Genomic DNA, 20,369 nt, shown 5'->3' with positions numbered 1-20,369 from the left:
CGCAGCTCCCGGTTCACGTTGGACTGGAACTTTTTCATATCGAACAGCTGGAGCGAATAAAGTGTTAGCATCACCTAGGTCATCTAACCGTGTGGCCGTCGAGCCACAGTAGCACGTCGGTCGGCTTACCTTGACAATCTTTTCACTCTCTATCGCCTGGCCGGGCAGCTTGAGGATGTCCGCACCGATGGCCGTCTCCTCGTTCGGCTGGCTGGCCGTGCTTTTGACGTAAACGTTGCTCTTCGAGTAGCGTCTGATGAGAATGTTGCCAGCGTCGTCCATCTTGATCTTTACGCCCTGTAGAAAAAGAAGTGAAGAGTGTGAGGTGAGAGACCGTCGTCGATCGTTGGCCCGGAAACCCGGATCCCTCTCGCGTGAGTTGGCACTCTCTGCCGGTAAATGGAGCTGCCGGTGGTGGCACACCATCTGCATCTCGCGTCGTGGTAATGATTAAAGCTGACCACCACCCCGTTTGTTGGTGGCAAGAATGCATTACTCCAATTAGCTGACAGCCAGTCCAGAGACAACCGCTGCCAGCCAGCAGGTTTCCTTGTACGGGGCGTTCCGTACGATCCGTACACCCGGAACTGTGCAATCATCTTTATGCGTTCGCAACTCCCAGATGAAGGGCCGATGATGATGATGATGATGATGATACAGCACAACTGATTCTGTGCTGTGTGTTCTCGGCTCGAGTGTCGCGGTCTCTCCAGTAGCTCCGACCTCAGACAGATTCAATTAACCCCAAGAAATCGTAGGGAGGAAGTAATAATTATCAGCACGACTATCCTGTATCAGAAGATTTTGCGCGACTTTCTTCTTTCCCGGCGTGGAAGTTCATCCGAAAAGTCTCGTCGCTGTTCTGAGTCTCTTTGCTTCCGACGGGACACAAAAAAAAAACCGGACCAGATCGTCACGTAATGATAGGGATACGGATCGATCGTGTGGATGAACGACCTCACCTCAGCTACTCCCGATCGTCCCGCGTCGTTGTTGCGGTGCGCTAAGTCGAATTTAACGATCACCGGTGTCCCGGGCTAAATATCAATTGACGACCTTGAGCTTCCTCGCGCGTCCTCTCGTCGGTGTTTTTTTCGCCCTTCTTCTGTTCTCGTCTCTCTCCCTGCGGTAAAGCGTGGATTCTCCATTTCCGCGGTGCATTCGTGGTCATACGTGGTGATGAACGTCCATGCCCTCAAGGCACACTCTGGAAGCGGATTGGAGATCAATTCTCGAGCGCTCTCGCTTCGCCTCACCACCCGAACAAGTTCATCATCCGCGCCGTCGTTTCCATGAAAGTGAATGTTGTGGTGGCTTGTGGCTGGGGGCGGTATGATAAAGCTCAGGCAAAAAGGGTGTTATGGAACATTTATGTTAAAGCGTGTACCAACGACGTCCGCGAAGACCACGCGGACCTTCCGGAGTGATTGATGTCGACAGTCAATGCACACGAAACAAACCGGGAACGGCATAAATTGTGACGATGGACGAACACATCCGAAGCACACAACCATTCTTGTTGCGATTCCATTTAAATCCTGCCCTTCCAAAGCATGTTTTATGACCACCACCGTGGACTGGAGTGGACGATTGCTGCTGCCGTACGCCCAGCTGTGCCATCAGATGATGATTACAAGATTCACTACACTCCGTGGCTGTTACCGTGGCGCTTCTTCGCTCGCTCGCTTGACACTATCAGACCCCGGCGCTCGCGCTCATTTGTCGGAACAATGTCGACCTTTGACAAGCCCCGGGGAATGGTTCGGTTACCATTGAGCATGGTTTGTTGAGCCGCTTCCACTCTTTAACAAGCGTGAACATCGTGTTTACCATACCACCATGCTGTTAATGCGCTCCTATGCGGACCGAAACGAACGGAGGGAGCTCCCAGTCGTAAAACAACAACATCCCGAACGGGGGGGATGCGCGATAGGGATGCTCGCTGCACCGTTGCTGATGCTGAGACCGGACAAACGATGGTCATAAAATGTGTTCATAAAAGATTTGAAATAGCGGGCGCGCCAATCGTTTAGGAGGTTGGTTTTAGTCATTTAAGTACACCGCGATGATGCGATGATTGCCGATTATGATAATGATGAGGAGCATACGCGCCGGATTATGCAATCTATGCCAACAAGAACGTGGCACCAGCGAAAGGTCAGACCAGGAAGAGTTTGTACAGAAGCACATCACTTTCATCAAGCGATCCAGCGAGAGGGCTCCGAGATTCCAGGAACTGCGTGATCTTGGATTGATCCATTGCATCGCTGCCCTTTTCGCTCTGTAATTGAAATTTATCGTCCAGGATCATGCGAATCCAAACCAATAAACTAGCACCGGATCCGGATCATCCTCCTGTCGGTCCAGCTGACCTTCTGGACCACGGCGAAAATGGGCGGAAAAGAAATGGACTAGACGCCCATGTTGCGTTCCGTAAACGTCACGATCGGCCGTTTACGTTGCTCTCTCACACCGCCGAGCTCTCGGCACATCCGGAGCAGCCAACCGGTAGCCTTGATATTTCGTAAAATATCATCCAATGATCTTTTCACTTTCTGCTGCTGCTGCTGCTGCCGACGATGCTGATGATGAGTTGGTTTAGCGTTGATTTAGCGGCCATGAAGTCGTGATCGCACGGCGCTCGTGGCGCTGATCTTTATGGATCATGAAGATGAGTCGTGCCTGGTGGCGTCGCGTCGCGTCCTCGGCTCTCGGGGAAGTCTCTTGCTCCGCGTTCAAACGGAGGTTAATCGCCTTCAGCTGCTGCTTGATACTGATCGTTGACGCGCTCGTCTTCAAAAACATAATTTGTGTTCATCTCTCTATTAGCTCGAGCAGAGACGCCACATGCAACGACACATGCCGACATTTATCTGGTCTATGACCAAACCAGCGAGATAAAACTGGAAGTGATCCATTTGTCCTCCTCAAGTAGAGGGAGAGGAAGAGCTTACCTGTCCAACGTGCCGCTTAACTTCATCCGTTTTGTGATCGCGCATCGGATTGTCAAATCCGCAAAGGCCAATCCTGTCAGAGGAGATAGAGAAAAAGAAGAAGAAGATACAGAATTAGTATAGATCAGCATTGACGTGCCTTCGGTTGTTGTTTTTTTTTTTTTTTGGTGGGACGAAGCGACATGACATTTGTGTTTCTCTAGTGTCGTCGCCGTCGTCGTCGGTAGTACGCAAGTACAGTGCATCTCTTGATCTCTTGACTTCTAAAACGAGAGGGAATTTGGCAAACCTCCCTCGACGAGCCTGTCTCGGGGAATTTTCGGAGCCACGAGAAGCCAGCCGAGCTCGTGCGGTACATCATCGCGCTGGCTAACCTTTTTCGCGTTCCCCCGTTCGCGATTGTTCGATTGCGATTCGAGGGGGTGTCCTTCGTACCGATTAGTAAAAGTAAAAGTGATGATGAGACTTGTAGTGCGCGTGCGCGCCGTTTGTTTGTCGATGATCGATCGATCGATCCAGTTCGATTGTCGATCATGAACATGACATTCTGACAAATATGCATGCAAACTCGATTTCTGTGAAGGTTCTACTAGCCTGCCTTGGAGTGCACCATTCTATTTAGGAGATTGTTTGCCATACCATGAGTGCCGGGATTGCGTCAATTTTCTTCGCATCGCAAAATCTATATCAATTGCTGTTGCTCCTGCACCAGCAAAGCAATAAGTGTGGCCACGTTCGCGTGAGTGAGTTGCGAACAAAGTAACAACAACGGCGGAGAGGGCTGCCGCTCGAGCGATTATGAAATCGTAATGGACGGTACCGGACAACCACTCGCGGTAGATTCGCGTTCCGAGTGCTCCAGTTTCACTTTTGTTCACAAGTAGCTCAAGTTGCACTTTGATCGCGAGCTCGAGCCCCTCTAGAATCGAGCGGTCCAGGTCCATTGCCCAAACATGAATCATTGGAATTGGAATTCGGAGCAAAAACTACGGGTCCTCTCGACCGGGTCCCGGGACCCCGTTACGCCATACGGCAACGGCCAGTTCATGCATTTGCCAGTCCATTCCCCCCCGGGGGGCGCAAGGTTTGCGTTTTGTGCGCCGTTTTGTCGCGAGACTTTCATTTCGCGAGTGATTTCGGGGTGTAGCCATCGGCGGGGCTGGCAAGAGTCGACAGCAAGTCTTTCGAATTGGCGTGCACTCCACAGCCTTTGCTGTGTGGTTCGATCGTTTCGGTTCCGAGAGGTTCAACGAGGGCTAGCGAGCTAATAAGGCTCGCGGCTCGCGATCACGTGGACGTGCATGTGGAGTCCGTGCCGTGCCGGGACTCGTCACGGGTCGCTATTGACTGACACGAGGCCAGGCGAGGGCATTAGGCTGATCGGTCAATCGGATGGAGGAGCGCCTGTAAAAGGCGTTCACGGCCATTCGTTTTGGGGCGTTGGGTGCTGCTGCATTCGACTGCCGATGGGCCCTGGCACCAAATGGAGGAAAAAAAATACATCGCAATGAGTTCTTTCATGCCCCTTTGGAGTGTGTTTGAGTGTTGGGAAATATGAAAGTGTCCCACATAATGCTGCTTCTAGTGCAGTACTCTAACTAGCGCAACATTCCTCGATTCGATCCCCGATCGACATTGCACACAGCAAGTGCTGCTAATGAGTCGAAGCGCTCCAGGAGAGTCAGCGAGCACTAGGCGATTGCTGGAGTGAATGTTAACGAAGAAACTCTAACGGACAAACACCAAAGCAAGGCGCGCCCCCCCTGAGGTCTCTGCACTTTTGTCACCTGGTGGTCACCGGTCTGCGTGGCGAAATGGACAAACCGTGTCCCGTTGCATACGGCCCCGGCTGTATAAATATCAGAATTATGCAGAATCTCTCTCTCTCTCTCGTCTCGCCTCGTCTTCTACGGCTGGTGCAACGGTATAGAACGAACGGACGGATGTACTGCGAAGATAGATCTGCATACGGTGAGCTCGTAGCGGTGCTGACTGTTGCCTGGCATATTTACATTTCTAATTTCCACCGTTAGCAGACAGGGTGGTGCAGGGATTGGTCGAATCGTGATTTGAGACTGATATTGATAGGAAAGGGCCCCCGTCACGGAAACTACACGCGAATTTCACTTCCTTATGGTCGTCGCGGGGAGAATTTCGAGGGATTCGAATCGCACATCTCCCCAACACAATATCTGCCTGCAGCAATCCGGCATAATATTCCCCTTGCAGAGGGCATTAATTAGTCTGGCGACTAACGAACGGGTATTAGGAATAATTATGGCGCCGCACATGTTCGGCTTATCGGACCGAGGGCCGAGGTCAGTGGCCATTTGTTGCCACCCAAGAGGAATGAGGAAGTACCTCGGAAGATCTGAGAAGCGGAGCTGATTGGACCAATCCTTTGGGGGCGGGATTAGAATTCACTTGGAGTTGTCTGAAGGGTTCATATGAATTCTTTGCGGCCCTTCCTTGGCGTCCTTGAGCTCTGGAGACCAGGAAGCACCACCGCAGAGCGCAGAGGGCGCGACACTCTCCAATTAGCTCCACTCCACAGAAGGTACGGAGCGATTATCGCATCTAGAGGTGTGTAATTTACATAACGCCAGTCTCCACGTTTGTGTGTGGGAGACAGTCGCGATTACCGGCGACAAATTCCTGACGATCGACGTTCGAAGCTAATAATTAACTCCCCAACACTCAACGATCGACAGAATTTGAATACAATGTCCGGACATTCTCCTAGCAGGTTTGCTGGAAGGATTTGATCCATAAAAAAAACCGTTCACCGAGCAATGGAGAGCCAGGTCAAGGGCACGTTACGGTTTGATAGGCCCCCTCAATCAATAAAAACGAACTTCATTTCGAATGTCCCCCCCCAGGTGGGCAGCGATCGAGGCGACTCATAATTTCTCAACCTCAGCTTACCCAGCAGGAAATCGGTGCTTTAAGATCTTGCTCTGCGAACGTACGGTTGACGCTCGAGCTGGGCGTTGTCACCATTGGCCACCGATCCGTTTCGATCGTGATCGATCGGCATTCGCACACACTGAGCTGAGTGCGTCAATGAGTGTGTCTTAGTGTGCGTCGTCTACTTAAACGCACTTGGTTTGTGGAAGTGGTAAGTGATCCAGAGCAGGTTTAGCTCGGTGTCGATCGCGAACACTTTCGCACAAAGTCCGAGTCTCCCCAGACACTCGATCTGGTCGATAAACTCATTCACCTCATCGTCTCGCCTCAATCGCCACCACCGTTTTGTCGTGATTCTCTTGATTGTTTTGCTGGCCACAATCCACTCATGCCCGTGGCGTGGTTGAGTGTTTTACAAAAGGAAGAGAAAAAAAAATCACACAGAAACTGGAAACACAACTGGACTAATAATGGTTGTGCGGTGGTTGACGGTCGACGACGAAGGGGTACTACGCCCCGAAACGGATGCTGAGGCAGGGAAATTAAAGTCCAATAAAAACTGGACGACCTTGTGTGGCACCGCTACTCACAGACCGTGAGTCGTGCCGTTCCTTTTGTCTGCACGCACGCCAGCAAGAGGCGGCGGAGTGGTGGCGGCGACGGCGGATTGCGTACTGTGACCACACCACCACGACGTCCGGAATACGGCGACTTCAACTTTGAACCATCGTCGCACCCGCACTCCGTTAAGGCGCACGGGTTTAACCGCAGTCAATCATGAAATGGATCTGCGTGTCCGGTTCTCGGTCCCTAATGCGTTTCCGCTTGCTGTCAATTTATTCCGCTGGAAGTCATGGCGCATTGGAATGCATCTCTCGAACAGAAGCCAAGTTCTAATGGAGTGCACAGAGAGTTCTGAACAGCTAAAGTACTCGTAGCGTAACCCCGGGGCGCATCTGACGACCCCGTCCTTGATGAACTCCATTTTCGGTAGCCCCAAAAGCGGTCCCCTTTGGTGCTTTCCTGCTACCGTCAGAGCTTAGAGCGTTTCCCACGACCACAACCCGCGTCCTACCTTTTAATGGGCGGGCGAAGAATGTTTAGCTCCGCGCTCCGCGTAGACCTGAAAACCTTGCTGAACGATTTCATCGCTTCGATACAATTGCAATTAGCCAAATAGCTGCGTGGCCGGCGGTACACTTCCGGCAGGTTGTGAAACGTGGTGCTGACAGGCCCTGTGACAGGCCCGGGTGTTGTCCGAGGCGTTACTTCAACCGCAGCAGCAGCAGCAGCAGCAGCAGCAGAAGAATAAGTCGTTTCCCAGCGCACCCAGCAAACAATGTCGTGATATTTGGCCATCTAGCAGCATCATCAGCAAGGAGCGAACGATCGTTTACGTCTAATGTCAAGAGATGGTCAGCAGCAGCAGCAGCAGCAGGCCACCGTTGACCTTCTGGCTAAGCGGAGCAAGCCGTTGACGCCTTTTTGGCGTCAAGAAGAGGGAAGGGTTGCTGGGATGCAAATGTAGTATGTTGACATCATCGGCGCTCAGAATCGCGGCCGCGCTTTTGGACACATGACATTTACACATGGTGGCGCACGACGAGATGGGACATGTCAACCGGCGCTGCGATTCCGGCAGTTCCGGGACTCACCCGCTGGTCGCTCCGTGCGCGTGTATGTGCGGTGCGGTGGGACATGTTTTGGTGGATGAGCTTTGCTTATAAATGAGGAGAAGCGATCGAACTTTTCGGGACATTAGCATATCCGGTTATGCCACCATATGTTCAATGGACTCTTTTTCAAAGGCCTCCCAGCTAGATTCATATTTTCGCACAACCTGTTGGTCCCCTCTCTGGTCAATCTATTAAAATACTTAGACTCAGGGACCTAAGGCACCTAAGAAATGATATTTACAAAACACTTTAGTGTCACTAGTGACTGATTAATGGTTGCCAATTAGCATGCCCCGGGCAACGAGTCTATATCGAGCAAAACGCCAATCTGTCTGAACAACTAGCAAACCGCAAAACACGGATTTGAGGCCCAGATCGAATCGAGCGCGCGAAACAGAACAAGAACCACAAACACAACAGCGGGGAGCAAAAAGCTCGAGGAAGAAATGTTGTTTGTGTTCAAATATGCTTCCTGGTTCTTGTTTTCTACTGACCTGGGTACCGGGTCGAACCGGAGGAATGTTCGAAAAGCACTTTTGTGCATAAATTGCTCTCCTGGCCCTGGTGTAAAGGTGTGGCCGGCCGTTGGCAACAACTTGGTACGCAACGTTAGCACACGCCCGTTGTTGTGTGCCCGAGAGACATTAAGTACCGTGCGCGCGCGAGCACGCTACTGGGCTTCAGCTCAGCTCAAAGTGGACCGGACTTTATGAGGTAGCTTTTCGACGTCATTAGCCCAAGGACCTGACAACCGGTGAAGCTGACGAGCTGACGACGAACTTCTTGGGAGGGCTTGAAATTAAAATTTGACTTCGATATTCCTTCCTTCTGTTTTTCGGTGGAGAGAACCTGCTTCCAACAACAAGGACACACCAGGGGTGTCATCACGGAAGGGCCCTTAAGGCAACGAAATGGTAATAAATCTGCCTCGGACTCCTCCCCAAAATACCGATAATATGACGGTTCAGCGGTTCGGAATGACGAAGAGAAATGGAACCTGCTCGCCACAGGGCGCACCAACAAGGGTGTTGTAATTGATTTTTTTCGATGAGACCCCCGTTTGTGGTTCTGCCCTTCGGCTGAACTGCATTTTTTTTTTGCATTGCATCCATTTTCACCGGTAGTTCGAGAGGAAATTATAGACACTGAGGAAGCACAAGCTGGAAAAAGAATTCCTTTTCGATCCCAAGAACGTTTGCAGCAACATCTGAAGGGAACTCTGCCCGTACTGGCTCGTTAGGATGTTGCTGCGTCGTGTTCAACGCTTGCTTCGTGCAGCACCGGTGCAGATGCATCGCAGTAACCGACCGTCGCATTGGCCGTCAATGGCTACTCGATAGGAATCTTGACGTTTGGATGACGCGTGCGCTTACCATTGCGTGCTGGTGGCAGGCGATGGCACAGCCGCATCGCAGAAACAATAGCAAATTAACAGTTGTCTCCACTTCGGGGGGGGATGCGACCTCTTTGGCCAGCACACTGGAACCACGCTGCTGCTGGACGACGCTAGACTCACAGCGTGCTGACTAGAGGTCTACAAGATGAGGTCCGTTGGGATGCTGTACCGTTGGAAGATTGATTGCATTCGGAAGTCCCCGGGCGGGCATGGCTCAGTGAGCAGCGAGGGCGTTGCTGCGCCTACTTTGGAGGTTTTTGCTGGCACGCGCGCTCGACGATCGTCTGCGTGCGATAGGTTTCACACGCGACATCATTAAAGAACGGCCAGTCAGGTCCAATTAAACCTTTCAAATGGGACCCCAAAGCTCGCTTCTGCAAGAGAGGTCATCATATGAGACACTTTGACACACAATAGCACACCGGTGGTGGCGGCGGCGGCGGCCAGGAGGTCATTCGGAGAGAACTCATTAGGAAAACCGCAAAAACGATCGAAATCACCACCGTGCGCACCGTTAGAGCGACCTCCGCCATAAAGAGGTTATCAATTCAAAAACCTCTCCAAGCACGGGCCGTTCGGGCGCATAAAGCATTGTGGTTTTTGCGAGCATAAAAGTGCGCGAGGTCCACACCCAATAATGACCAGTGAGATCATGTGCGACGTGTAAATTGCTGGCCATTTCTCAAAATGCCCCCAGGGCCGAGCGGTGCCTAATCATCGGTAATCCTATCCGCACAGAATCGGCGACCCTCCCCGGGGGCGGCATTTCGTTCGTTTGATGTCTCCATTCTCGATTGACCAACACGATTCGCGACAACATTGCTAGAACACATTGTAGTGAGCGAAATCGTGACGCAAATCTTGGCGCTCGTGTGGTTTTCCTTTTTTCTCGGCCAGCCGCCCATTCTCGGGCTCGGGCTATCGATTGACCTCGCGCAAAGTATTGCAGATTGGTCAACCGAAATCACAGTACACAACAGTGCTGGGACGGGCAGCCCCAGAAGCTACACCGTGGAGTGCGCGATGATGAAAGCGAGGTTTCGGTTACGCAAAACCACGCCACTGACCACAAGATGGGCCTGCCGGGCGTGTGCGTCTGAGTCGAGATATTAAATGAGAAGCATCCGCAGATGTTAATCCACCGCCCGAAAACGGGTAGTTTCATTTCAATTAACTAACTTTATACAGCGGCCGCATCCGGTTCTCAGTTCAGCGAAAGCGTTAGCTGCTGGTTACGCCAAAAGCCAGCGCTGCACTTATGCTGCTGCGAGGACGATGTAGACCTTTCACGCGCGCCCCGAGAGAGAGAAAGAGCACGCACACCGTCCTCAAACGCCAACACTGACGTTACTTAAGCCCCATTAGACCACCTACGACTCGTTCGCGCGGAGTGTCTTGTGATGTTCGTTGGGGAGAAGGTCGAACTGGAATCAGTGGATCGGTGGTTTGGTTTCGTGCAAAAACAGATGCTTCAACTCTCAAGCCACCCACCGTTTGCTCGCGCTTCATAATTAGCCCTAAAGTGCGTCTTTTGGATTGGCTTTGATTGGAACTATTGGATAATCTCCCAGGGGGCCAAAGATAGTAAAAGTTGGTATCAAGCAGCAGCAGTAGCCACCATCTGTGTGTTTGTGTTAGCCTCATAGGTTCCCTCTGGTGGCCGCGCGCTACATTACTTTTCGCTTTACTCCTATTTATGCTCGCAACCCTTTATGCGCCCATTACCGGGGTGAGCGCGAGGAGAGATGGTTTATGGGTAGCTCCCCCGGCGCCGGCCCCAGCCTCCCGCTACATACGCTTCGATGCTGGAATATGTTGTTGTCTGGATGGTTGGTGGTCTGGCTCTGTTTTTTTTTCTTCTTTTTTTTCTGTTTGTGCCACACACTCCTCCTTCACTTTCCTTCAACCGTTCATGTTCCTTCCTTTGGGTAGAAAACGGTGACTTTCTCTTTCAATTGTACGACACGCGAGGGGTGGGCAGAGGAGGAGGGGGCAGCGAGGGGGTAATGGTGCACTTTTTCCTTAGATTACCATCACCACCACCACGCGAGATCGTCAAATTTGAACGGAATTTTCAAATCGAACACGAACACAGCGCCACAATCGCGCCAAACGCATGGAAAGAGTTCAACAGCCGAGTAAGCGATGAACCTCCTTTAGTCGGAGCAAATCGTTTAATTACACTTTTGGGGCATGCTTATCACGCTCGATGATAAATCGGGGGAAGATTCTGGGACAAAATGGCCGCCAGATTGAGTAATCATTGTCACTGGCATTGGATTGGAATTTCACTTTTTGACTCGCGTTTCATAATCGAGCAGGCACTGCCCGCGAATGGTTGTCAAAAAACGAAAACGAAATCAATCGAAAAGTGGCCACAACACAACAAAGGCAGCGGCGAAGGGGGACCCTTTGGCCAGGTGCACAAGGGGACCTTAATGGACCCCTTTTTGTGCGGTTGATGGCGGAGAAACGCGTTGCGCGCCTCATGATGATTTCACTTTAAAGACTTTCTGATTGATTGGATCCATTACATTTGACATAATGCTCGTGATATGGCCGCGAGCCAACAAGCCAGGCATATATCGCTTACCTCATCCCATCGAATCCGTCGTCCGATCCGTTGATTGTCAGGACTGGGGCGCGGGCGTACGCTTTCGCTACCCGCCGGTTCCGCTCGAAGACGATCACTTTGGCCCAGATTTCGTCATCGATCTGTGTCCATTTGTCCAGCACTTCCTGAATGTGTTCCTGGTGTTTGAGAAGAAGAAGAAGAAGAAATACGAGATTGATGATGGATTAATTTTAATTGGATGTGTAAGCGATCGAATTAATTAATCCCCGAATAGAGCGGCGGCGGAGCGGATTGGAACCTTGCTGAAATAGAAACTGCAAGCCACAAGCTCACTAGATGCAGCGAGCGAGTGACTCGAGTTGAAGGACTGCTCGCAAACACAAGCCCTTCATCTGTCGCTCAACGCGCACACTTTGATTCATTCTACAAGCGTTTCTCTCTCTCTCTCTGAAGGACACGCGCGTCTTCTGTCAAAGTAGGCTATGCTCGCGGAATGTCTTCTGAAGCTGAAGGTATATGGTGATCGAAATCGATCGAATGCACTCACGTGTCCGTCCAACCAACCAGCGAACCAGACAGATGAATGGAGCTAATGAATTCAATTAAATGAATTGACGGATTGAAGGTGGATTTGAATGGTTTGGTGATTTTTAACCACCTCCAATCCGTTGCTTCCTTTCACAAACTATTAATCTGTTTCCAATATCCGTGACAACCTTGTTCGCCATTCACGAGAGGCTCATCCTCATCACACCGAAGGCACCACTGACACCTTATCGATGCTCCAGTAACGACAGCATATCCCTTCCATTTGCCAGCCAGTCTTTACCACCTTTCGAATGTAATCTTCGGGCACGGGCGCCCTCTAGAGCTTCGCACATTCACACCATCACTCCGAGCGGCGCAAGGTTTTCCGCTTGTTGTTTGGCGTGCGTTCTACCCGCCACCAGCGGCAGCGCCAGCGCACAGCAAGCCAACATTAGATTACCTGTATCTAATCGTTCACCATTGTAACGGCGGCTCGGTGGCGGCACTGACTTTATGTTGCGCCAGCATAGGCAACCCCCGCCTTGTGCTCCGTTTCGCAACTTTGCGGCAGCAACAACATGGCACCAACCAGCTGGGCATGGCACGCTGGTGCTGGCACTGGCGATCTAATTTTTATCTTCCCTTCACTATCGCGCGCTCGCACACGGACCAGTTCTGGCGCTCGGGCACTCCGGTCGCCATAAACAGCGTTCGCCGTTCACTTCGCAAGCGTTCGTGGCGCTCGAGGGCGTTCTAATATGCAGCGTATCGTTCGTATCGTACCAGTGCGGCACCCCGAGAACACCAAGGGGCGCCTAGGTGTCGGTTTTTGCGCAAAAGAGACGCCAGTGAGACTGCCAGGCCGGGCCAGGTAGTCGGACCCCATCATGCCCTCCCATTACAATTTATTGCTAGGACTCCCCCTCCCGGGAGGTCCACTCACTACCGGGGGGCGCGCAATGTTCGCGGTTCGAGATCGAGTCACATTAACGCCTTGTGCAACGCCTGGCCCGGAATGCTCCGGTGCTCGGATTTCGGAAGCATCGAGCGAAGATGGCCAATGCCAGAGGGCATCTGCCGTGGCGCGCGTGATTGTACAATCTCTTACGGGAAAGCCTAGAAGGTGATGATCCTAGCAAATTGGCGCGATCACGCGGATTGCTCATTTGCGCCACAAGCCGCCCTTCCTTTGGGCTGCGGTTTCTCTCTCTCTCTTTTTTCTCTTCCTGTTGGCCCCTCAAACGAAATGGCCACATCGAATGTGATTTGATGCGGCTAAATAGTTGTATCTTCATCACAATGCTATGCTCTATTTATTACAAAAACCATGCTTTTAGCTTATGCCGACCCCTTTTTCGAGTGTTGATTCCATTCGATCAGCACAAAAGACATTCCAGAAGTTCAGCAAAGCAGGCCGTTTAGTTGTGAGCTCTCTTTCATCGCTTCTCGTTAAACATTTGACCAATATATTAGGTCGGCAAATAAGCATCCCGCATGAATGTGCATCTATCCAGTACCATATCATCAGCAACCTCTTCCTTTCCTTCACCATAATTATGCTGCGCAAGGTTTAACTTCAAGTTAGAGAGGATTTGGCATGCCCTTAAGCTTCGTGCCCTGTTCTGTCCTGCCGTTCTCACACTTACACGCTTCACGTTCACCACCGAAAACTTCGATGCTTTCCATGCTTGCTGGCAAATGAAGTGTGTCTTCTCGGTTGCATCGAAGCGGTTGCAACGGATCTTGGCGTCCTCTTGTGGACACCAAAGAGGCACCTACAGGATGCGTTCGAATTTTATTTGTTATTATATTCAATTTTGAAATTATTATCGTGATTAGCGGGTTCAGGCCAAGGCCCTTGCAGTCGAGGCTTGTGTGGTCCAAAGATGCTGCTGCTGCTGCTGGCATCGTTTACCTCTCTCTCTCTCTTTCTCTCTTTCCTGCTTTTTACTGGCCATAAAGATGCGAGAAGGCGTTCATTTTAAGGACGTTTTGTGGTCAAAAAAGAGCATTTTCCTGGGGCCTCGGTTCCTCTTCTCTTCCCTTTTGACCAGCGCCATTTGGCTCTGTCATCATGTCCAGCGGTGCGAGGAGAGACAGAGAGAGTTGAATGCACGGCAAACATTATGATCGACTCCTGGAAGACGGACTCCTGCACGGACTACAAGGCTACAAAAGATCGCGAGAAGGCGTTGACGCTGCCGCGCTAGTGAAGGTGAATCATTATACGGAAATTACTCCACCAAATAGCCAACGGGGAGGACACACACGCCGGGGCAATTGTTAAGAGTTCGAAGTGCTTCACACATGCTTGGGATGCGAGAGCCGAGAGGACACGATCATCAATTCTTGTCCTACCAATGTGTTTCTTTGCCATATTTTTTTCCTTATCAGCATCCTCGAACCCGTCCATTAGAGGGACTGCTGCTGTTGCAGTGGCTGCTCCTTTTGGTCGAATGTTAACAAAACATAAAAAGGGATCATTTTGGAGCAGGAGAAAAAGGAGATGGAGATGCCGCAGCGAGGCTCCTCTCAAAAACGACAATCATTATAATAAAGGAGCAAAACGAGCTCGCCCTCTGGAGGCAAATTAATTTGTTACACAAACGCCCCGTGTGCATTGATATGATCCCGGGCACCGGGCACCGGCCAAGACACATAACTCTGGAGTATGGTCAATGACCTTGCAGATTCCAGCACACTGGCACACTGCACGGACTGGATCAATTGCAGCCGCACGCCCGGCCTTTTTGGGCTTTTCTTTTTTTTGGGGGGGGAGACGGAGAGCGCGTGAAGTTGATTAATGGAATGTCAAGAGGAGTGAGTCAAGATCGTTCGCGTTTGGAGTTGCAACATGAAATCCCGTTTCCCAACAGCCATTCAAACGCCGAAATCAATCAATTATAACCATCTGAAAGAGGGTGTTCGAGGTGACGTACAATCAAAACAGAGCCCCAGATCCAATTCCAAATCTCCTATTCCCCATTCACCAGCTAATGTCACGTCAGCTGCTAATGGTGCTGTACTCCGACACTTCGGTTCGTTTCAAATCATCGCCGTGGCCTTCAAGGTGCTTCAAGGTGCTTCAGCTGCTGCGCTCCGATTGCTCCAATTCGGTCACACCCTTCGGAAATGGGCGGCATGCTCCGTACCTGGTGGTGATTGAAGACCGAAACTGAGTCGACTCCGGGCCGAATTGGAAGCCAGATTTGCCTAGTGTGTGGCCTTGAACAAGAGCCTACTGTAAAAGACCGAATTGACGTTGGGGAGTTGGGGGTCCGATCTGGTGAAACGGAAACGAATTAGTCCTCGCCCTCGTGGTACGTGGTTGTGGCCAGCAAGATCGCAGGCCGCGATAATCTCTCGCAGACCCGCTCAAGGTGGTAATGACAGCTTGGGCCGCACAGCACGCGACTCACGGTGGCCATACATCACACGGAACGGAACGGAACCGCGTTCGCCATTGCATTCGAGTGCATCAGCGGGTTCTAAGCTCCCCGTTCGCCGATTCCTTTCAATTACCCGGCCCCGTGTATGCGTAATGATTGGGTTCGTGGTGACTGCGCGCGCTCGCGCTCGCCCGTACATTCGACCGAAGGAGTTCAATTTATGATTTCTATGATCGAATCATAGTGCGCCAGCTCCCCTCCCCAAGGGGCCTCACCATTGTCGCCCGGGGGGCTAGAACACGTCAAGCCACTAGGCACGTCAAGGCCTCGTGGCTCCTCGTGCCACTAAATCGATTTGGTGTGGTCCACATAAATCAGATTGCCAATTGCTCCCAGTTCGCCCCAGGCAACTCGAGGCCAGGGAATGTAGCTGGGGCCAATTTCGAATGGGGCACGCGTGCCCATGTGTGTCTGTGAGATCGACAAAGTGTGCCGCCACTGGTGTGCTGCCAATTGGAATTGACGTGAGTGAGGGCCCAGGAGTGGCCACGTTCTCTTAAACGTTCGTGTGCACCCCCCCCCCCCCCTCCAGGTACAGTATGGGTCCCGCTTGGAACGCATAAATTCTCGCATGAGTCATCGGCGAGGGAATTCCTCGCCATGTCATGTCCTTGGATTGGTTCCAGAGCTCCAAGTCATCGAGTGAAACCGTTGTCATCTGTCAAACGCTGCCAAGGGCTGCTGTCAAAATACTACCCAAGGGCTGCTAGATGGAGCGAGCGAAAATTTCAAAAAGGTTTTACTACAAAATGGCGTCAGCATGCAAAATTCGATTGCATCGCTCAGCTCACCTTCCAAAATGGCAAACTCTCCCCTCGATTGATGGTTTCACCGCCCAAAAAAAAAGCACACACCCTTTTTCCGTAACGTTCCGGCCTTCTTTGTTGGCCCAAAATTATGCTAATGAACTACAGCAACTGATAAGCAATTATGCTGATTGAGGTTTCGTAGCAACCGGTAGCCACTCGCCGATAGAATCTCGCGAACTCTCGCGGCTATCGCAACATCAACCTGGCCGAGCGCTTCACAGGTTTCGATAGCGCAACAGTGTGCACGATCCGCTACGGGTGCTGCTCCGTTGTTCCACCGAGACCCACAATACGCACATTAATTAAGGTGGTTCCCAAGCAAACACCCACCCAGTGTAGTGGTGGTTTCTTTGGGTCAAACTTTCGAAACCTCGCACCACAGGTGTGCGTGAATGCTCTATGCTTCACTGGCACAGCAAACCAGATAATAGCACACCGATTGCTGATTGCGAACACGGATCGTGCTGATCGCGTCTTTCGTACGCCGCGGAGACCCAGGGGGGAAATCATTTTTCATCCTGCACTTTACGGACCCTGATTAGGCTCGAGAGAGAGTGCGAGGAGCCAATGAGGAAGCATTTAATAAAACTAGAGTGTCAGACGAGGAACTTAATCTAGAGAAAAAAAAAACGTTTTCTTCTGGGATCCTGAGGGGGCATTCGAGAGTACGATCCGCGAGACAACCGAAGGGCAACCAGTCCGAGAAGTGCGAGATCGGTAATCTGCGATGTTGGTCGCGTCGATGTTTAACACCTTGCTGTCCACCAGCATCAGTATGTGGCCTGAAGCTAAAGAAGAAGAGCACCGACGCAACGACGACCTACGATCGTTCGCGATCGCGCTCTCTCATCCTCAAGGATATGCAACCATAATTGATTGGCAAATTAATTGGCCTGGGACGGTTGTGCGCCGAGAGTCGCGAGCTAGTAGTTCTGTGGTGAGCTTGGGGGAGTTGCATCAATCACGGTATGGTAGGATGTTCTCGATCCTGTACCAATCAGGCCGAACAGCCCGACGTGATTAAGTGCTTTTATGTTTACTCAAGCATCAGCGTGATCGCGGCAGTTGCGATCGCATCCTTTCCATCCACAGCTTCTTCCACTCTTCTCATTCTCTTTCGCCTCTGGGATCCTCCAGTAGGGAGTCCCCTGTTCTTGTGTGTCACTCCGGCTGCTGACCGGTGCGTGCGGTTCTCTCTCTCTCTAGATGGCATCAACATCTCACGTACTGGCCCGACTTGGTACACAAATGGCTGCGTGCACTGAGCGCATAAACGATCCCTAATTGTCCCGGTGTAATCACACGAGCTGCCCTCGGGCGCAATGTTATCATGTCATGAGGGGGGCTTGTGCACCGCACCGCGAACGACGCATCTCGTACAATATGGCGACATGGGCGCGTGCAAAATTATGAATTTAATTGCCCGGGCCCGAAGTGAGATTATTGGCGTTCACGTGCATGTTACACGCGAGTGCGAGTGTTACCAGCGACCCATAACTCGTTCCTGAAGCTGACAGCATCATTCCTGGCCGAGGGTCTTTTGCAGAATTTCCCAGAAATCGCAGTGCGAATTCCTTTTGAAAAGAACAAAGGATCGTCTGTCGGTCACCCTTTCAAGGGTCCCTTTCACGCTTGCTGTGGTCGCTGCAGATTCTCATTTGACATTTTTTTAACTGATTAGCTACTAGGATGGAGTGTCTTAAGTATTTAAAATTTTATTTTATTTTTAGAAAAAAAAAACTATTGCAGAACATCCTAGTAGACCAATTCTTAATGGCAATCTAGGAGAACAGAAGCGGCTACTGAATACGGAATCTGATCAAACAAAGGATCTAGCTCCCCTTGTAATAAATAGAAGCATTTTGCATTCAAAACAACCGACTCCAAACCAAAAGTATTGCTATATCTGATGCAGCTCCGAACCCCGGCTGTAAATACATCGATCGTCCCCTTGCGGCACACATGTTTGATCCTGAGGCAACCTGAGATGCAATCTCCGATCACCAGAAGCCACCAGATCTTCGAGCTTCTATCACTCAACACTTGTAAGCACCGCGTGTAGTTGTGTGTTGCACAATGGCCCCCAAACGTTCAAGCGTAATGAACAATCCTGGCCGATGACTATCGGTGCGCATTCCGGCATTCCCTGTGTGACGATCACGGTCCGATCACATCGCCAAACGATCGAGCGATGTAATACAGGCACTCGTTGCGCGTCTAGGCTTCGTCCTGGCCCCTGGCATGCCCTGGTAGCGATGCTAATCAGCCATCAGTGCAAGGCGATTCGGAATAGCTTTTGGGGGCGGAGGTAATTTAGTAGCGTCTCGTCCGCGATCTCCTTTTGCGCTCCAAACAACTTCGACTTCCACCCTGTCTGCTCGCGCGCACCTGCTTAACCTGCGCGATCGCGAACCAACCGAGGCCGGCAGAGATCGGCGAACGCCACTGGGTGCGCTGCGATGGTTTATAGTGAATTGTTATCCGGCAAAAGCATTGGTGTAGCCTAGCGCTTCACGATCGATACACCTGAGAGCGCCGAAAGCGCGATCATAAAACCGCGATTGCAGACCGAGCGACCGAGCGAGCGCGAAGCGATCGTTTCTCGTTTCCAAATGGCTACCGAATGTAACGTTGGAAACTTGTCCAATTTAATTGGCTTATGGTGAAAGTTTTATTAGTATGTTGCATGCGCATGGCGCACACACTGGCGTACTTGGGGGCCACCAGAGGGCATAAACTTTCTCGAGTACCGTGCGTCAACTACACCACAACCGTGCTTTGTCACAATATATAGCTGCAGCTCGGTTTGCAATAAAAAAACAATCATGAACCAGCAGAGACCTCGTCTAATCGGACAAATCGAACACAAGGTCAACCGTCAGGCCTCTCGCCGTTTCGCTTTCAACTGCTGCTCGGCGACAAACGGTGCGAAAAGGGACCACGCGGTGAGCTCCAATCATAAATACATGATCACTGTCTGCCTTCTTTCTCCGCACAAACTCTCGCGATCTCGCGCACAGTCCACAGGGTCCCATGGACGGGTGGGCTTGTTACTGTCAACGCTGGAGCTGCTGTCGCCCGGCACGGAATTCCACGAAGACGCGCACCAACGCATCGCATGTTATCTTCTGCGCGATGAGTTATGATTACGGAAGGGCATGCAGCGATCATTGCGTGCGTGAGTGCATGCGTGCGTGCGAACGAAAGGAAAAGAAGTACGTCTGCACTTTAATGGTCATCTTCTCCGGTTTGGTGCCGGTATGCAAACTGTCCTACTGCCGGCAAGGTAGCGAAAGTCTTGGAAAAAAGATAATGGAAACCGCTTTTTGAGGGATCGCGAAGCTGCATGCGCGTAGACGATGCAATCTGGCCGGTTTTTCCAGGAAGTTACCCTTTAGAACGGATTCTGCTTTACTGCATTCGCCTGTCCTTAAATTGTTCTTCCTCAAGCATCGTATTTGTTCTCAGAAATGCTCGAATCGCGACATCGATCACAATAAACATCATCGCAATGTAATTTCACTTTCAAGACCGACTCCAAAGTCCACTTTGCTTCTGCCTGACGGAACCAATAAAAGGAAACCATTCAGAAAGACTAATAACCGGCTGAGCATAATCTGATGGTGCGTAAATTAAATTAAACTACCGAACCGGACGCGTGTCACCGGTGTGTTCTCTGTCATCATCATTCGCGAAGCGACCTATGCCTTCTTCAATCATCCACCACTTGACTGGTTCTGCATCTCTCGCGGGTGGTGGACATCACACAAACTGGTGCGCTGCCACTCCCGGCCTCTGGCCTTGAAATCGAAAATTCACCCCTCGAGAACGCAGCTCACAGCTGACTCCGGGGAGCCCAAGCGTCATAATCCCAAGTTATGATTCGCGCTAGAGTCGCCACGTTGCAGAATGATGCGGCGGAATCATGTCGCCATGTCTGTTGATGTCCACATTCGGTGCGCGTGAGTTATGGACGCCATTAAACGTTATTACCACGAGGCACAACGGGTTAGTACAATGGTCCACGACAAGGCACACTCGGATGTACCGGTGTGGTCTTGTTTCTTGGTCGTTC

The 20,369-nt window shown here is 51.2% G+C and overlaps 1 protein-coding gene across 5 annotated transcripts in view; it reads right to left on the bottom strand.

Annotated features, from left to right (window-relative positions):
* Positions 1 to 20,369, bottom strand: part of LOC126577371 (uncharacterized) — a 108,635-nt gene that overhangs the window by 7,871 nt on the left and 80,395 nt on the right. For all 5 annotated transcript variants that reach the window (XM_050238933.1, XM_050238935.1, XM_050238938.1 and 2 more), the window contains 4 exons: positions 11,527 to 11,684; positions 2,955 to 3,027; positions 130 to 297; positions 1 to 47 (listed from right to left, as the gene is read on the bottom strand). The exon at positions 1 to 47 is cut by the window's left edge and continues 152 nt beyond it. In XM_050238933.1, coding sequence (XP_050094890.1) covers positions 1 to 47; positions 130 to 297; positions 2,955 to 3,027; positions 11,527 to 11,684 — 446 coding nt within the window. The remainder of the gene's footprint in view (positions 48 to 129; positions 298 to 2,954; positions 3,028 to 11,526; positions 11,685 to 20,369) is intronic.

The sequence above is a fragment of the Anopheles aquasalis genome, chromosome 3, assembly GCF_943734665.1.
Source record: "Anopheles aquasalis chromosome 3, idAnoAquaMG_Q_19, whole genome shotgun sequence".
In the NCBI taxonomy this organism is placed as follows: domain Eukaryota; kingdom Metazoa; phylum Arthropoda; class Insecta; order Diptera; family Culicidae; genus Anopheles; species Anopheles aquasalis.
The sequence above is the reverse complement of the archived record's forward strand: the minus strand, read 5'-3'. Positions and strand labels throughout refer to the sequence as shown.